The sequence below is a fragment of the Mus musculus genome, chromosome 15 (assembly GCF_000001635.26).
Source record: "Mus musculus strain C57BL/6J chromosome 15, GRCm38.p6 C57BL/6J".
NCBI classification, from domain to species: domain Eukaryota; kingdom Metazoa; phylum Chordata; class Mammalia; order Rodentia; family Muridae; genus Mus; species Mus musculus.
The window spans coordinates 100,126,551-100,144,908 of record NC_000081.6 but is presented as its reverse complement, the minus strand read 5'-3'; the positions used below and the strand labels follow the sequence as shown (position 1 = coordinate 100,144,908).

At 44.8% G+C, this 18,358-nt stretch overlaps 1 protein-coding gene across 6 annotated transcripts in view; it reads right to left on the bottom strand.

Annotated features, from left to right (window-relative positions):
- Dip2b (disco interacting protein 2 homolog B) overlaps positions 1–18,358 on the bottom strand; it is a 181,849-nt gene that overhangs the window by 74,566 nt on the left and 88,925 nt on the right. For all 6 annotated transcript variants that reach the window (XM_011245629.3, XM_011245630.3, XM_011245631.3 and 3 more), the window contains exons 3-4: positions 12,882–13,007; positions 2,762–2,887 (exon numbers count right to left, since the gene is read on the bottom strand). In XM_011245629.3, coding sequence (XP_011243931.1) covers positions 2,762–2,887; positions 12,882–13,007 — 252 coding nt within the window. The remainder of the gene's footprint in view (positions 1–2,761; positions 2,888–12,881; positions 13,008–18,358) is intronic.

Here is an 18,358-nt window from a genome sequence, read left to right as displayed (position 1 = left end):
CAATGATGAGCAATCCCATCATTCCTCCTCCTCCTCCTTCTCCTCCTCTTCCTCTTCCTCCTCTTCCTCCTCCCTAGAATACAGCCTCTTAACTTTGGTCCTCAGGACTAGCAAAAGGACATAGCTAGATAAAACTATGTGATGGCCCTGAGTTAGAGGTTGCAGGTCCTGGGACACATTAAGTGGCTTCAACTACAAAAGGAGCAGCCAAGCCACTTTTGCTTGCTTGTTTGTTCTTAGACTGGGTTTCTCTATGTGGCTCCGGCTACCCTGAAACTTACTCTGTAGAGCAGGCTGGCCTAGAACTCAGAGATTTGCCTTCCACTGCTCCTGAGTGCTGGGATTAAAGGCGTGCATCACCACTGCCCCCAAAAGCGGCAAATTCCACTGCTAACAGAAGAAGCTAGCAGAACCTGAGGATATAGGTCTCATACCTTCCCTCTCTGGAGCAAAGTACTTGTACCTGGGTATATGCAGGACAGTTGAATGAGAAAACCAAGATCTATCACACTGGGGGGCTGTGTGAGATAGCCTGGAGGGACCTCAACATCTCGGGGTTTGTTTTTTTGTTGTTGTTATTTTGTTTTTATTATTATTATTATTATTATTTGTTGTTTTTGTTTTTTTGTTTTCAAGACAGTGTTTCTCTGTGTAACGCTGGCTGTCCTGGAACTCACTCTGTAGACCAGGCTGGCCTCAAACTCAGAAATCCACCTGCCTCTGCCTCCTGAGTGCTGGGATTAAAGGCGTGCACCACCAGGCCCAGCTCCTCAAAATGGGAGAGATTTTCTACTTGCAACACAGATGTCCCTAATAGCACATAGAGGTGTTTTGAATCCTATTCAGAAGTCCCTAGAACAGAAGGTAAAGGGACAGGGAACCTGATCACTCTGCTCTGCTGAGTCAGGTCTTAGAAGAGAGGACTGTATCTTTGTTATGAAATTATTAACACCTGGAATGTGATCAAGAGCATTATGGTACAAAATTCTTGAAGGTTCCACAAGAACAGAGCACGCACATTTAGAAATATAGAGGCTTGCAGTAGACTGCAAAGGACTATGGTTCCATTCAACAGTGAACAACTGTGATTTGGTTAGAGAGCTGCTAAGTTCCCGGTGGCAGTGACTTTTATGAAAGGCCTGCCAAACAGGTTCCCATTCCTTGAGAGCCTTCTCAATTCTTTGATGGGCTCTCTCTTCTAACCCAGAGCCATGAGAGCAGCCATTTACTCTGAAGCCACAGTGCCTTGTCAGAGGCTGGGAGAGGGCTGCGTGTCACACAGCTCCCCGCCCTTTGCCATTTACTGAAACTGAACCTTCAGCTATTCTGCAGGGAATCTGCCAACACGGACGGCTACAAGACTGAGAGCCCCCTTTGTGCCCAGGACCCATCTTGTACACTGCACAAATGTGGAAGGGAATCCATCCAAGACTCTGAATGAGTAGGCCTCAAGTATGCACCACTATGGACACAAAATGCCTCATTGTGTTAGTCTGCCAGAGGTATCCTGGGTTACATTTTGAGAAACACTTGAAGCCACAGAGCTATTTCTCTTTCAAACATACTGACACCACAAATGTGTGGGGAAGGAAGCGCACACAGCTAACGAGCCCACAGCAGACTCAAGTGCCCTGAGAAGTTCGGCAAACCCAGAAGGGAACAGTGACATGAGCATGGACCAACAGCGAAGCCCAGCGTGGCAGCTGTAACCAGGGAACAGCCACAGGGCTCCCAGGGAAGCTTGCCAAAGCCATGGCAGGGGTTAAGAGCTGCACCGCTCTTACTGTGTGTGGACCAAGGTTCAGTGCCCAGCCCTTGTAACACTTTGTGACTATGGTTCTATGGAACCTGTTACCCTCTTCTGGCCTCCAAGGGCACCAGACATGTACACAGTATACACAGATACATACAAGCAAAACACTCACACACATAAAATAAATAATTTAAAAAATATTGTCTGGTATTTGAGCTAAAGAAAAAATAAGGGTTTTTTTTTTTTTTTTTTTTTTGGTTTCTTCTTCTTCTAATAAATTTGGCAAAACATTCTGTTTTATTTTTTTCAAGACAGGGTTTCTCTGTATAGTCCTGGGTGTCCTGGAACTCACTCTGTAGACCAGGCTGGCCTCGAACTCAGAAATCCACCTGCCTCTGCCTCCCAAGTGCGGGGATTAAAGGAGTGTACCACCACTGCCCAGCTTGGCAAAACATTGTGAACAGGAAAGAAACTTTACATTGGGAGGAATAAATTCCAAGTCTGGTAAGTGGAGAGGGAGGGATATCTATTTCCCACTTACTTTTGAACCTCACATAGAAAAAAACACTTTAAAAATATAAGAATATATTAACAGATGTCTATTTTTTTAGATCTGTATCAAATTTGTATTATCATGCTCCTAAAATCTCTAACAGCATAAAGATTTCTGTCCCAAGTCCACCCACTCCTATGCTGGCTGTTGAGATAAAACATCAATTGAGGAGACTAATAGGTTAAATCTATGACTATCAATTGCATTTGGAGACACAAAACATCCAAAATTCCTCAAAAAAGGGCCTGTGCCCGTGCTTACTAAGTGAGTCAGGCTCAGGAGGAGGCAGTCTGTATAGGTCTTAGAGGGCCTTGTTATGGCTGCTCACCAGCTCCCTTCAGAGTGCACTCCTTAGGTTTATTTGATGTGTAGGCAGTTCTAGGTCACAGAAAGGAAAAGGAGTATTTCCAAATGCCCATGCAGTCACTCTCAAAGTGGAAGGGTGATACACCTACCCGGAGGTGTGCAGGCATCCGCAGGAGACTGGACAAATGTGGACCGCCTCTTGGTGGGCATTGGCAAAGCCATTTTCTGTTCTTTGTGTTTTGCCAGAGCAGCTTGGACTGCTTCCGTGTGGATATCTGGAAAGTTAAGCACATGGACATTTGCACTCAGGCAGGGCTGTAACTTCTGAGGGGTGAACTCTTGGTGCTCAGATTGTTAAAAATGCCAAGTGGAGGCTTAGGTGGTTTTACTTATCTTTTGATTCAGATCAATTAAGATAAACCAAAGATGGAAACAGAAGAAGTCAAGGGTAATTTCAGAGAACGATGAAGACTGATTGCACAACCAGGAGTGAAGGGCTGACGAGAGGGCGGAGCCCAGCAAGCATTTGTGCCCACAGGGAGCTCTGTCTCTACACCACACTGGAGTTAATTCTAAGGAGATAATTAGATGTGTCCTAAAGTGAGAATGCTGAATTAGAGCACTTCCAACCACAGCAGCTTAGGGTATGCTGAGCAGTCAGAGAAAGAGCCTGATTGAGACACTTCTATGCCACAGGACCAGAAGGGGTGACACTGGTCTAGAAAGTCACAGGGCACACGTGACATGTCTGCCAGGCTGCACACAACTTACACAAACCATAGGAACCTTAAAATTAACATATTCCAAACAGAACTCTGGATTCTCCACACCAACTACAAAACAGGCTCTCACTCTGCAGAAGTCTTACAAGATGTCCAACTTGGACCTCCGACCTCCACTCCCTTGCACTCACAAGTACACACCCACTCGCACCAATACAAGCACTTGCACACACAAGCACGCACACATGCACCTCACACACAGAGACTAACAGGGAAAGAAGGATGCTCTCACAGATTCCACTGAGGTGGGTCAACTTCCAGGCACTTCCCAGCTGACCATCTCTCCTTGCCCAGGAATGGCTTCTGCCACATCCTGCCAGTTATCTCTGCTCTGGAAGTGTGACCTCAGATGAGCAGCTGGTCCAATCAGATTCTTCCTTGGAGAAATTTAAACTCTGAATCAGAAAGTATAAGTCCTAGAGCAGATTTAAGTTAATGACAATGACCCAGAAAGGAGAGATTCTGAACTTCAAGTGAGATCCCTGGAGTTTTCTCCTTTTCTTTCTCAGCTATTTCCTTCTGTGTTCTACACCAGCTAAGCAGCCCGAATAGGCAGCTGTTTGTAAAGCTTGTGTTAGGGCTGTCTAAAGACAGCCCTAACACAAATACAACCTCTTTTAACATAATATTTTTATTGATTACTTGGGAATTTCACATTATGTGGCCCCAATCACTCTTCCTTCCCTCTCCTCCAAGGTCCGCTCCCCCCACTTTTGTGGCCCCCCCACACACACACAAAGATTTTTTAAAAGTCCAATTTGAACTCCCAGTAGCTAGCCCCTTAAAGAAAAGTGAGTACTTCACTATCCCAACCCCCCCCAGTTGCCATGTATAGTGGAGACCTAACTCAGCATCCTTACCACAGTATTTAAAAGTTCTCTTTGATGACTTCCTGTCTAGGTTGCTACTTTTCGAGGAGGGCATGGCAGGGGAGTCATAGGAGCCTTTTATGTTTCTCTCCTCGACTCTGAGCCTGCAGGCATGGAGATCAGTGCAGGACAAGTTTCCTTGCCCTTTATCAACAGGAGCACGGTTCATGGATTCCACATGGGCTCCAGCTTCTGTATGTGCCATGGACCTCAGCATGGGCTCTAGTGGCAGTACAAATCATGGTCACCAACAGTCTGTGGAGGCAGGCTGACCCAAAACCATCAGCATGGCTTCAGGTGGCAGCACATACCACAGACATGCACATGGCCTTTGGTAGAAACACAAGCCATGGACATCAGTACCCCTGCAGCAGGACCTCAAGGCTCCATGGACCACAGACATCCACATGGCCTCAGGTGGCAGATGGAGGTAGGTGAGCTTTTCTCCAGAGCATATGTAATGCTGCATTCCTTCATCCCCCACACCCCTCCATCACCAATTCATCTTGTCCCTTGCAGGGACACAGGAAACTACAGCCCATCACTCAGTACAGCTTTGCCTGCACAGCTCTCCATGCAAATACTCATGGCCACAGGCCACTGGTCTCTGATCTCTAAATCACCATAATTACTAGACCATCCCTGAGACTTCAGGTCTTCATCGTTGGTGCCAATGACGTGCTCCCTATCTGGTTCTGCAGCACTGGCTCTTCCTAGCAGCCCAGTAGCTCACACATGGAGGAGGTGTTGGGACTGACTGACTCTAAGAGCTGCATCTGGACCTGGATGGATGGCAGCTGAGTTGGTCAAGCCTCACCCCACCCACCACCCAGCCTGCACTGAGCAGGATCTTCCGGGCAGCCACCCCTGCACAGCCCAAATTAAAACGCTTATTGTGTAAACAGTTCTATAGCATAGCTTTAAAAGGCTCCGTAGTACTTCACTGAATTAACAGATTATAATTTAAGCAACCCTTTAATATCAAATACTAGGTTGCTTTCATTTTTCTTACTACTGTACATAACAAGACTAGTTCAATATGTTCAGTTTAAGATTCATCTAATTATTCCCTCAGAATTAACTCCAAGAAAAGGAATAAAATTGATGAGTATGTACTTCTTATTAATAGGTTCATATCATGCTGGAGATGAGGCACAGGGGTTTACACATGCTAGGCCCCTACAACTATGTTACATTCTTAATTTCGTTTTACTGTATCGTAAAAGCATTCCTGTTTTTCTACCAGCAAAGTGCCTAAGCATGCTGGTTTCCCCATAGTTTTCATGTTCATGTGTGTATGTGAATGTGTGTGCATATGCCTGTGCACACCAAGGGTCCACTTGGACGTTTATAGTTCTTTTCACTTTTTTTTTTTTTTTTTTTTTTTTGAAAGGGGAGCTCAGATTCTCTGGCTGTCCTGGGAGCTCCCAACTCTGGCTAGACTGGCTAGCCAGGAAGCCGCTGGAACCCTCTGATCTTAAGTCCTTATTCTTGGCACAGCAAGCACTTTATCAACTGAGACAGCTCCCCAGTACCTTGCTCTTTTGGCTTTTTTTGCTGTTGATGTTGTTTGAGGCAGGATCCATGTGTTGCCCAAACTGGTCTTGAACTCACAATCTTCTTGCCTCAGCCTCTCAAGTGCTATGGTACCAATCAGCTTCAACTATGTCCAATCCTTGTTTAGCTTTTTTGTCCCCAATTTAAACAATGGTGTATCTAATAATTGCTTCAACTTCTATTTCTCATTAGAGTTACTGAACATCTTTAGAGAGAACCTACAAAAATCTATTGCATGTTTTTAGACATCCTTACTTCATTTATTATCTGTTTAGGCTGTAAACAGATAAGCCTATGGTGGTTTGAATGAGAGTGGCTCCCACAGGCTTTATGTTTGAATACTTGGTCCCTTAGTTGGTGGGACTGTTTGGGAAGGAATGAGAGGTGTGCTCTTTCGGGTAGGAGGTGCGTCCCTGGGAGTGGGCTTCAGTAACATCACTCCCGGGGAGTTCTCTGCTTCATGGTTGTATCTCAAGATGTGAGCTCAGCTTCTGCTCCAGTACAAGGGCCATGGAGTCAGCCTCTGACACACACACACACACACACACACACACACACACACACACACACACGTTGCCTTGGTCACGGCAGCATCACAGTTGTAGCTCGGTGCCCAGGTGCTCATGTAGAAGTCACACCAGCTCATTCCTATTCCCAGGTGAGTCCCAACAAGCCTGCCCTGTTGTGTGAGTGTGATTACACCACAGGTTTATGGATCTTTTTGTCCTCAGTAAGAAGAATGAGCTGTGGGGAGCTCCAAGGCCAAGCACCTGTCTGCAATGTGTGAAGCCCTATTCCAATCCTACTTCAATTCCTAGAATCACCAAGATAAAAAAGAAGTAATGATATATTATTAAAACCATTTAAATACACACAATACTAAGTAAGAATACACCAGCTCAATAGTTGGATCTACTTTTGTCTCAAGTTCCTATGAATACTAACTAATGTTCAGTCTCCTGCACACTGGGATTACAGGCATGCACTACCTACCTTGCCCGGTTTGGGATATTGCTTCTAAGACCATAGTACTAACTTACTTACGTTGGGTTCTAGAATGAAATAATTTTATGTGGCATTTATATTTATCATACAATTTTAGTATTCCCTAAGTCTACTTAAATCAAGATTGCCACATCTTTTTTTTAAAGATTTGTTTATTTATTATATGTAATAATATAATACTGAAGCTGTCTTCAGACACACCAGAAGAGGGTGACAGATCTCATTATGGGTAATTGTAAGCCACCATGTGGTTGCTGGGATTTGAACTCAGGACCTTCAGAAGAACAGTCAGTGCTCTTAACCGCTGAGCCATCTCACCAGCCCCAAGATTGCCATATCTTATTGAAATTTTGACACTATCATATAAAATAACAGTCTTGGAAATGTGTAACGAATTATAATGAGATAAAGTATTTCTCAATACAGAACAGGGTACAGCAAGTGTTCTCATTTGGTTTTGTATCTCTAAAAGCATTTCTACATGCTATATGAAATGTGAGAACAAAGGCACCCTCACCTTCCCGCCACCCCGCCACCCCTCTACACCTGCTGACACGCCTTTGGGAGGCTTGAACCACAGAGTAGGATTGGAGTCACAGCATCAGGTCCGAGAACACTGAGCCACCCACCTGTCCCTCATGAGAACCCTCACCTAGACACTGGTATCAAAGGAAATATTCCCGGTTACTCTAGCCAAAATTCCTATCGATAGGAACACAGAAGCCCTCCTAACAGAATAGGACAGTTCAACCATACAGAATTCATCTTGATCTCTGATAAGAAAATTACTTCCAAAGTTCAGTCCCTGGACAAAGCTGACTTTGGATTTCTAGGCCAGAAGTCATGGAAGTTGAGTATCATTTCCTGGCACTAATGTCTGAGCTTAACAGAGTGATGCTAATACACCCTTGTGGTGGGCTGAACATGCTTGGCCCAGGGAAGTGGCACTATAAGGCAGTGTGGCCTTGTTGGAAGGAGGGTGTCACTGTGGGGGTGGGCTTTGAGGCTCCCATGTTCAAGTTCCACCCAGTGCGGAAGAGACCATCCTTCTAACTGCTTGCAGAAGACAGTCTTCTTTTAGCTCTCTGTGGATCAAGATGTTGAACTGTCAGCTCCTTCTCTAGCACCATGTCTGCCTGGACGCTGCCATGCTTCCCATCATGATGATAATGGACTGAACCTCTGAAACTGTAAGCCAGCCCCAATTAAATATCCTTTATAAGAGTTGCCTTGATTGTGGTGTATCTTAACAGCAAGGAAACCCTAACTAAGACAGAAGTTGGTACCAGGGACTGGGGTATTCCTATGATAGGCCTGACCATGTTTTTGTTTGGAGGTATGTAGATTTAGCAAAGGAAACAGCATGGTATAAATTTTGTTGTATAGTTACTAAAGTTTACCCTTATGAAGAATGTTTTTATTAAAAGGAACAAGCTAAGAAAGGAAAAATACAAAATGTACGGTTCAAGTATTAAAGGGGCACCAGGATGTGGAATGAAACTGAATCCCGTGTTCAAGGAGATAAACAGACTAAGGGACTGGGGACCTCAGGACAAGACCCCACTGAGCTAAGTTTATTGTTTCTATGTTTGCAGTTGAACAAGAGATCGGTATATCTAGGCATTGTTATAACCATGTTATTGTTTTCATTTGGACATAAGGAGATGTGATTATTACAGAAGTGACAAGGGATGGATTGTGATGGCTATTCTTGTTCTTTTACTTGACTATATCTGGAATGAACTACAATACAGAAATGGAGGGCACATTGTGATCTGGATATTGAGGCTGGAAGACACAGGCTTCTTGAGGCAGAGTGGCCAGGAAAAGCTTAGTTCCAGGCATGGTGGTGCAGACCTTTAATCCCAAAACCCAGAGGCAAGCAGACCTCTGAGTTCAAGGCCAGCCTGGTACAGGGCAAGTTCCAGGTAGAGGAAAGGGAAGGTTTAGGCACAGTGGTGCACACCTTTAATCCCAGCACTCGGGAGACAGAGGCATGCAGATCTTTGAGTTCGAGGTCAATCTACAGAGCAAGTTCCAAGATAGCAAAGCTTAGGCATGAAGGAGTTGGAAAACAGAAAGCTGGTGATGTGATAGAACAAGAGGCCCATGCTCCAGCCCCAGCAAGCAGCAGAACTTGGCAGCTTCAGCCATGTAGCTCTGGCTTTAGAGTCAAGAATAGAAGGAGTTACTGGAACAGCTGATGATGGTTAGCTAGAACTAAGAAATTAGTGGTGATTATGAAGAGACCAGCATCACTGAGGTCCAGGAAGTGTTTTCTGAGAGCACAAATGAAGCTGTGTTCCAGAGATGGCCAAGGTTGTACCTCACGCTGCAGCTGTACTTGGCAAAGTGTAAGAGTCACCAGGTGGTCCTGGAAGGCCACTGGTGAAGGTATAGCCTCAGTTGCAGCTGATGGCCCAGGATTGAAGGGGTCATGCAAAGAAGTTGAGGCTTGACACCATGAAGAAAGCCTATGAGAGGCTATTGGTGAAGCCTAGCTGCAGCAGAAGGCTCCAGTGTACTGAAGACGCCAGCACCATGGGATGACTACCAAGAGTAGCAGCAGCAGCAGTGGAGTGGATCAACCTGAGCTTAGAGTGCTACAAAGGGCAAAGCTGGAGAAGTGATACCAGCCCTTTGGAGGAACCGAGAAGATCGTATGTGGATCCCAGACATTGGAACAAGAAGCTGTAAAGTTGATGTTTCCTTGGAGGCCCCAAGATGTTAAGAGGTGCCAGAGCCATGGGAGACCTGCTGAGGAAAGCTGCTAGCAGGGAGTGGAAGCAGCCCAGGAAAAAGAAGTTTGTTGTAGTTAACAAAGATGAAAGTAGAGATCTGAAGAGTGCTTTGACATGTAGATGTAGAGTTTGGAATATACCCAGCTGATTTTTGGTCTCACTTTGGTCCAGTACTTGGGATGGTCATATTCTGATATTGGAAGTATGTGATTTGCTTTTTGCTTTTGATTTCATAGGGGATTACACTTAAGTGATTGCATGAATCTCAGGAGAGACTTTGAAATTTGGCCTTTAATGCTTTATGCTATAACTAGGTATGGCCCTCATACCTATGGGTGCCAGCGGGTGGAATGTGATGGTTTGAAAGTGCTGGGTCCATGGGAAGTGGCACTATTAGGAGGTGTGGCCTTGTTGGAGGGGCATGTCACTGTGGGGTCGGCTTTGAGGGTCCTATGCTCAACTCAACCCGATGTGGAAAAGGCCATCCTCCTGGCTGCCTGTGGAAGGCAGTCTCCTTCTGGCTCTCTTAATCAAGATGTAGAACTGTCAGCTCCTTCTCCAGCACCATACTTCCTGTCATGATAATAATGGACTGAACCTCTGAAACTATAAGCCAGGCCCAATTAAATGTTGCCCTTTATAAGAGTTACCTTGGTCATGGTGTCTCTTCATAGCAATGAAACCCCAATTAAGACAACCCTGAAAGTCCTTTGTTTTATTGTTTCATTTGGGGTGGCTAATTTCTCAAAAGACTAACATTAAAGTCATTGTTAAATTGACTTACTATCAGATCACATTCCACTGTAAGCACTAAGTGTTTTCTATAGCTGGGAACATACCACACATGTGCAGAAAGGTATATCACTCCTTAATGGTTAGGAAGAAGAGGAACTCTGTTTTTTGAGACAGGGTTTCTCTGTGTAGCCCTGGCTGTGCTGGAACTTTGTAGACCAGAGTGCTTGGAAATCAGAGATCTGCCTCTCTGCCGCCCAAGTGATGAAACTGAAGGTGTGTGTTACTACCGCCAAGTGACAAAGAGGTAGTATTAAGTAAAACGTTTAAGGTGCCTTGGGCTAAGCGCTAAGAACAGGTCCGAGAATTTGAACTTTGAAAACCAGGGGTTGGAGAGACGGCCTGCCAATTAAGATCACTGGCTGCTGTTCTAGGAGACCCAGATTAAGTTTCCAGCACCAACACGTCAACTCACGATGGTCTATAACTCCAGTTCCAAGCATCCAATACCCTTTTCTGGGCCCCACAGACACTAGGCACACATGATCTATATACATACATGCAATCAAAACACCCAATCACATAAAAAAAAACTCTGAAAACATAAGCTCTTACAATTATACCTGAAACATTAGCAGAAAGGCTAGCGTTGTGACTGAATGTCACAGGTGCTAATAAGCCCGTGCCAAATAAGAACTTGTACTCAGCCACTCCTACCAGCATTGGATTATCAACCCTTTCTGAGCACCCACCACTTGACTGAGTTGCAAGTTTTACTTCTGCTCTTGAGCTGCTCTGCACGTGGCAGGCAGTTCGACCCTTCCCATCACTACAGATAAAGAATGGAAGTTTCCCTTCCATTCTCTCCCTTCCTCTCCTGTCTCCCCCGCTCCCCGCCCCCATCAGCAGTTGCTGTTGGTTTCAGGGATGCCAGAATTCTCCAATGTGCTCAGAGTTTCCATGGCTATACAGTTAAACAATTCCCAATATATTGAAAACAACAGTCCACGTCTACGTGCTCTGCTCACTTCCGTTTTACGTTCCCTATGACAATGTCACAACACTCTCTCAGCTCTTGATATTTGTGGAGATTTCTTTTTAATGTTAGGAAGGTGCTTTAAAAAAAAAAAGCTATTTATTTTATGTATATGGGTGTTTTGCCACATTCATGCACGTGTATGCCACTGGAGGCCAGATGAGGGTACCTGATCCCCTTGGACCAGTGTTATAGATCGTTGTAAGCTGCCATGTGAGTGCTGAGAATTGAAATTGGGTCCTCTGGAAGAGCAACAAATGCTCTTAACCATTGAGCCATCTCTCCAGCCCTTCAGAGATTAAAAAAAAGAAAAGATTCATTTTACTTTTGTGTTTTGTGTTGTGTGTTTGCATATATGTGTGTGGTGGGTGCCCTGGGAGGCCAGAAGAATGGGGTCAGATCCGCTGGATCTATAGCTACAGGCTGTTACGAGCCATGAGATGTGAGTTGAGAATCAATCCAGGTCCTCTGCAGGGCAGCAAGTGCGTGTAGCCACTGAGCCCCAGAGATTCTTTCGTCAATCACCTTTTCTTCCCTCCTTGCTTGCCTTTTTTCTGGCTAATTTCCTCCCTCCCACAAAGTCCCAGTGAGATAAATACCAGCCTGACCATTCAGCTCTTAACACTGCCGTGCATTTACCAAGTACCCGATTCACAAACTATGCTTTCTAACAGCTGGGGATTCTGAGAGCACGGCAGGGCCTGGAGATCACAAATGGGTTTCTGCGAGATAAAGTCAAAACTTTCTATCACCCAGTAAGTTCACAAAGTCCTTTCAATATGCAATCCTATTGGACACAGAATGTAGAGAATCAGCTCCTTGGTTCCTTAACTATTTTATCATAGTCTATTAACAAACATGTCAAGAAAGAACGAAAACCCAGGGGAGGAAACAAAAGCTTCCAGAAGGCTAGAAATAAGAATTATGAATGCCCAAACCTTCCTGCTTGGTTACAGCACACTGCTGAACTGGAATAAACCTCAAAAGGTGACAGTGATAACTCGGAAATCAGGGTTGCTTGGCAACAAACAAACTCTCTGGATAAGTTCAGTAGGTACTAGATACACTGCCGAATGAATGAACACTATCTCCTGGCTCAAGGGGAAGCAGCACATCAAACATGAGGGCTCAGGAAACACGGTTCACACTGCCCAAACCACACAGTTCACACTGCCCAAACCACACAGTTCATACTGCCCAAACCACACAGTTCACACTGCCCAGGACAAATGGTTCACACAGCCCAGGATGCATAGTTCACACTGCCTAGGATACACAGTTCACACTGCCCAGGATACATGGTTCACACTGCCCAGGACATATAGTTCACACAGCTCAGGATGCATAGTTCACACTTCCCAGGACACATGGTTCACACTGCCCAGAACACATGGTTCACACTGCCCAGAACACATGGTTCACACAGCCCAGGATGCATAGTTCACACTGCCTAGGACACATGGTTCACATTGCCTAGGACACATGGTTCACACTGCCCAGAACACACAGTTCACAATGCAGGCAGGAAAACTACAATTCCTTCTCACCTGATCGGTATCTCTCATCTCTCGCACCTCCAGAACGTGAACGGTGATACTTGGAAGGAGCAGAAGTCTGAGCTGCCGTGGGAGCAGGAGTTTGGTTTCTTTCTTTTTGTCCTATGGAATCAGTTTCTAAAAGAGGAAGTTTGGAAGACGGTTATCCAATAGCAACAACGGGAGATGATATGTTCTGGACACTTTGGGCATTCTTACAACAGCTGAAAGTAGTTCTCATCCCCCATCTACAGTAAACAGTTAGAGGTTAAGGTAGGCACATAATGTAGCTGTGAAGGCCACAGGCCACAAACATTACCTTATAGCTGGAACTGTCAATAGTCTGATAGCAAAGAAACAGGAAGACATTCAGCGTGTACAAAGTCATCCTTGGAACTGACCCACCAAACAGTTACACAAAACATAACAAGGCTGTGTGCTTTTGCTGTTTGGTTTGGGTTTGGGGTTTTTTGTTTTGTTTTGTTTTTTGTTTCTTTTTGTCCTACCCAACCCCCTGCAGTGCTGAGGCTCAAACTCAGGTCTTACCTGAGCAAGGTACTGTTCAACTACTGAGCTACATTTCCAAGTCTAGATTCTTTGTATTTGAGACAAGTGGAGGGGAGGGAGAATCTTTTAGGATATGTCTAAAGATGTTCCTTAACGGTTCCTGTTGCTGAACAGAGCAAGACACAGCTGTGGACTGTAAGTCTGTCCTGTCTAATATACTCAGAGTGTGTTACAGTTCGGGTATGCTGCAGCCCCACTCAGGCTCATCTGGTCTCGGGATCCTGACTCCCAGCTGCCCTCTTCTACTCTCAGTTATCGCCCTTTAACACTGCACACAGGCAGAGAGTTTTTAAGCGTCTAAGACTGTAAACTGACCTTTCAGTCAACCTAGATTCTCAATAATCCACTTCATATAAGAGCTGTGGGGGTTGGTTTGTTTGTTTGTTTTTGTTTGATTTTAAGTTTAGTTTTTTGAGACAAGGTTTCTCTATATCCCTGGCTGTCCTGGAGCTCACTCTGTAGACCAGGCCAGCCTCAAACTCACAGAGATCTCCCTGACTCTGCCTTCCAAGTGCTGGGATTAAAGGCATGCACCACCACCACCTGGCTGTCTAAAATTCTTAATATTTTCTCCACATCTTCTTCAACAGAGATCAACAGACTATAGCTCCTGGGCCTACTATACTTATCACCTGGATTTTGTTTTGTTTTAAGACAGGGTCTTGGTGTAGCCCACAGTTGCCTAAAATCTGGAATTCTTTCATCTCAGCTTTTTCAGTTCCAAGATCAGAGTGTACCACCAAACCAAGCTATACTGATTTTTCTTTTCTTTTGCTTTTTGAGACAGAGTCTCATGTCTTCCTGGCATGAACCTGCTATGCAGGTGAAGCTGGCATTGAACTCCTAATCTTTCCAAGAGCTACTTAGGATTAGAGTGTACTGCTACCATGGTGACTCACAGCCTGTTATCACAAACAGACTTATTGGGATATAAGGTGTGGTGGTTTGAATATGCTTGGCCCAAGGAGTGGCACTATTAGAAGGTGTGGCCTTTGTTGGAGTAGGTGTGTCACTATAGGTGGTGTGCCACTATAGGTATGGGCTTTAAGATCCTTGTCCTAGCTGACTGGAAGCCAGTGACCTCTAGCAGCCTTCAGATGAAGATGTAGAACTCTCAGCTCCTCCTGTACCATGCCTGCCATGATCCCCACTGATGATAATGGACTGAACCTCTGAACCAGTAAGCCAGCCCCAAATAGATGTTGTCCTTATAAGAGTTGCCTTGGTCATGGTGTCTGTTCACAGCAGTAAGACCCGAACTAAGATAGCAGGAGTAGTCACTTGCAGTGTCTACAGCTGTTGTCATGCTGTCCAGGCAGAACTGAGTAGCTATGACACAGACTATAAGTTGTTGAAGCCTAAAGCCCAACTGTCCCTGTACAGAAAACCTTTTCCAACCCCTAACCCACAATAATAAAATCAACATTTAAATCTTTGCGTCTGAAAGCACATACAAGCCAGGCGGTGGTGGCGCACGTCTTTAATCCCAGCACTTGGGAGGCAGAGGCAGGCGCACTTCTGAGTTCAAGACCAGCCTGGTCTACAAAGTGAGTTCCAGGACAGCCAGGGCTACACAGAGAAACCCTGTCTCAAAAACAAACAAACAAACAAACAAAAAAACAAACAAAAACAAAAAAAAACAAAACGAAAGCACATACAAGTTTCATTTCATGTCTCATTCTGTGAAATAAGCCTGCAGAGCCAGTCCCCCTGCCCCTTTAACAGAGGAGGGAGACATGGGCTAGCAGGCTGGAAGCTGCAGAGCTTGGCAGACTCTGGTTGGCCTACCTCTGCCGGTTCTCAAACAAAAGGCTATAAACAGGACTACCGGAAATCTCCCAAGACCTTTAAAAAGGAAAGTGATGGGGATTAGCACGTTAGGTCAGGAGCATCTAATGCTTTGGGACTCAGAGTCAGTAGTCAGACGGAGGGAAAACACCCAACCCCCAGGCCCAGCTCCACACCACTGTCCATCATGGAAAAGGCTGCAAAAGCCACTTGCCTGAGAAAGTACTTGAAATACAGTCCAACCAACTTTAAATAGAGAACAAAAAATAGAAAGCAGCTATTTTTATTTTTAAAGTCAGATGATAAATACAGGAAGGAAATCACATTAGCACGCATGAGCTACGTTGTGAATATGCACAGGGAAAACGGTTTCAGGTGGCACACTGATCCTTCCAACAGGTTCCTGTTGGCTTGGGGATTTTGTTTAAGTTGGATTGTTTGTTTGTTTGTTTGTTTGTCTTTCTTTTCTTTCTTTTTTGGAGAGGCTATATAAAACTACAGATGTATCATCTATTGCTGTTTCTTGTACTGATCAAACAGCATAACAAATCACTCAAAGGAACATGATCTTTCCAAACTGTGTACTTAATGTTTTAAATGTTAAAAAGGACTGCAAATTCTTACTTAAAAGAGGAGACATTCAAATCTAAGTATTTTTAAATATCTTTCTCAAATATGTTTCTGCTTTATGTTTTTTTGATGTAACTAATTTAAAAGGAGAAAAATAATGTAAGTGAAGATAAAACATTGCCACGAAGAAGTGACAGGCAAGCCGGGCAGTGGTGGCACACGCCTTTAATCCCAGCACTCGGGAGGCAGAGGCAGGCAGATTTCTATGTTCAAGGCCAGCCTGGTCTACAGAGTTCCAGGACACCCAGGGCTACACAGAGAAACCCTGTCTCGAAAACAAAAACAAAAACAAAAACAAAAAAAGGTGGCAGGCATAAATCTGGGAAAGACCTGGAAAGAGCACATATCTCCACTCGGAATCAAAATCAGCTACAGGTCATCACAGGAAAAGGAAACATACACAGAGAAAGCCTTCTAATGAAAATGGGGTCAGCGGGTGTACGGGCCAGAGCACAAGTGAATGGGCACCAGAAACAAAGCCCACACAGCTCTCTTCTGAGTAATGGGCATGTCTCTGTCTTCATAGGAATCCAAGCTTCTAAGCCATCCCATTTCCTCTACGTCTAAAACTGTGACAATCGACATACTTTAATTTGTCAGAAATCAACCCAGACGTTCTATTTACAGTTTCAGTAAGTATACCCAGCACATGTCATACAAACATAGATTTATGTCAGAATAAACTCAGTTTGCGTGTGTAGTGCATCTGCTCCAACTTGACAAGACATTGTAAAAGCAGCCATGAAAGTTGGCCCACAACTATCTTTTTAGCATTCAGGAGGCTGAAGCAGGAGGACTGCTGTGAGTTTGAGATCATCCTGGGCTACAAAGACAACAAAAGCATCAGCAAGATGGCTCAGTAGCCACCATACCTCAGAGCCAGAGTCCAATTTCCAAGGCCCACATGGCAGAAGGAGAGAAATGACTTCTGCAAGTTGTCCTGTGATCCACATACTCTGTGGTACAGGTGCTCTTGTGTGCATACATGTGCGTGCAAACACACACACATACACACTAAACAAACAAGTAATTATAAAAAGAAGTTGTAAAATAAAAACCAAGAGTAAATCAGACTTCCAGGAAGAACAGTGAATCTAGCAGAACTTAGTGCAGGCCAGGAGCTCATCTTCCTGAACAATCTGTCACTATAAACTTATCGACTTTGATTTCTAGGTACTGCACTGAGACAGGCTGGCTGCAGAGTGCTGGGATTGCAGGTGTGTACTACTGTGTACAGCTAAAGCTTTTGCTGCACATGAAACCAGCTGTTCATGATAGAACATTAAGGGAATACCAAGGAAGAAAATGAAAGTGATATTGATTCTCTTAAAACTAAAAGCTATGGTCTATCAAACCAAATTATGTTTCTAGATAAAAGGTGACCCTCTGAGCAGAGTTCTCCAACACTGTAAACTTAGCTGTCTCTCCTACAGGAACTAGCAGTGAACATGGACTTGGGGTGAGAAGAAAGAAGTAGTCTCCGGGCAGGTCACAGATGCTGGAGATTTATTACACTCTGCCTGACAGTGCACCATTTAATGGATGAAACTGGAACAACACGACCCGGGCCTTATCAAGGGGAGGACAGAGGAGTCTGAGGGCATGGGAGGGCAGAGCACTATCTACCAGGCGGGCAGGCAAGATGCTGCCAGAGGTGGACCATCCCTATCCAACCACATCTCAGGAGTTACTTGGGGAGCCTCAATACAAGGCCCCATGATTGGGATAAAGTGTTTAATTTTACTGCCATGGCAAGAAAAAACTAAAAGCAACGGTGGAATCACTATATATAGCAACATAATAGATAATCTATAAATTAAAGTGAAAAACTCAGACCCTTAGTCTGAACAAATAACTTTCTCTATAGTAAGGACTAGATGGAACCTGCAGTGACTAGCTATAACAGAATTCTTTACCCTCCCGCTATTTAGTTTATAGACACGGGGGTACTTATAAAACTGATGTAACTTGAAAGGCACTAAGTATAAAGACTGGACTAGAGGCTGCAGCCTTACAAATGCAGTCTCCCCTCCCCGTGTGACTTTAACAGAGGTCACTACAGTGATGTTTTGGCTCTTCAGGCAGCTATGCTATGCGGAGCGGCCACTAGGGGTCAGCGGTTCCTTTAAATGGAGCGGTAGAGTTGTTACATGTCATCCCTTTTCAACAGTCATCATGCACACAATGTGCTCTTCTGAGCGTGGGTGAGTCTTCTATGTGTCTGCTGATTGAACGTAGTGACCCAAGCACAGCCCAGAAAGGAACAGCACAACGTTCCCACCCAGGAACACAGGAGACGCCAATTCAGTTCTTACCCCTGACGCTGCTGCCTGTAACTTCAGAGATATTCACACATGGAGGAGGAGCAGTGCCAAGCAAGGCAGCTCAGAGATGAAGCACTGGACAAAACATTCACTGCAAAGGTGATCAGAGCTGCCATGCTCTCAGCCGTGCAGTGAGGTAATGATCATCAGGGCTCATGGTTTTAACCCTGCATGCTCTTT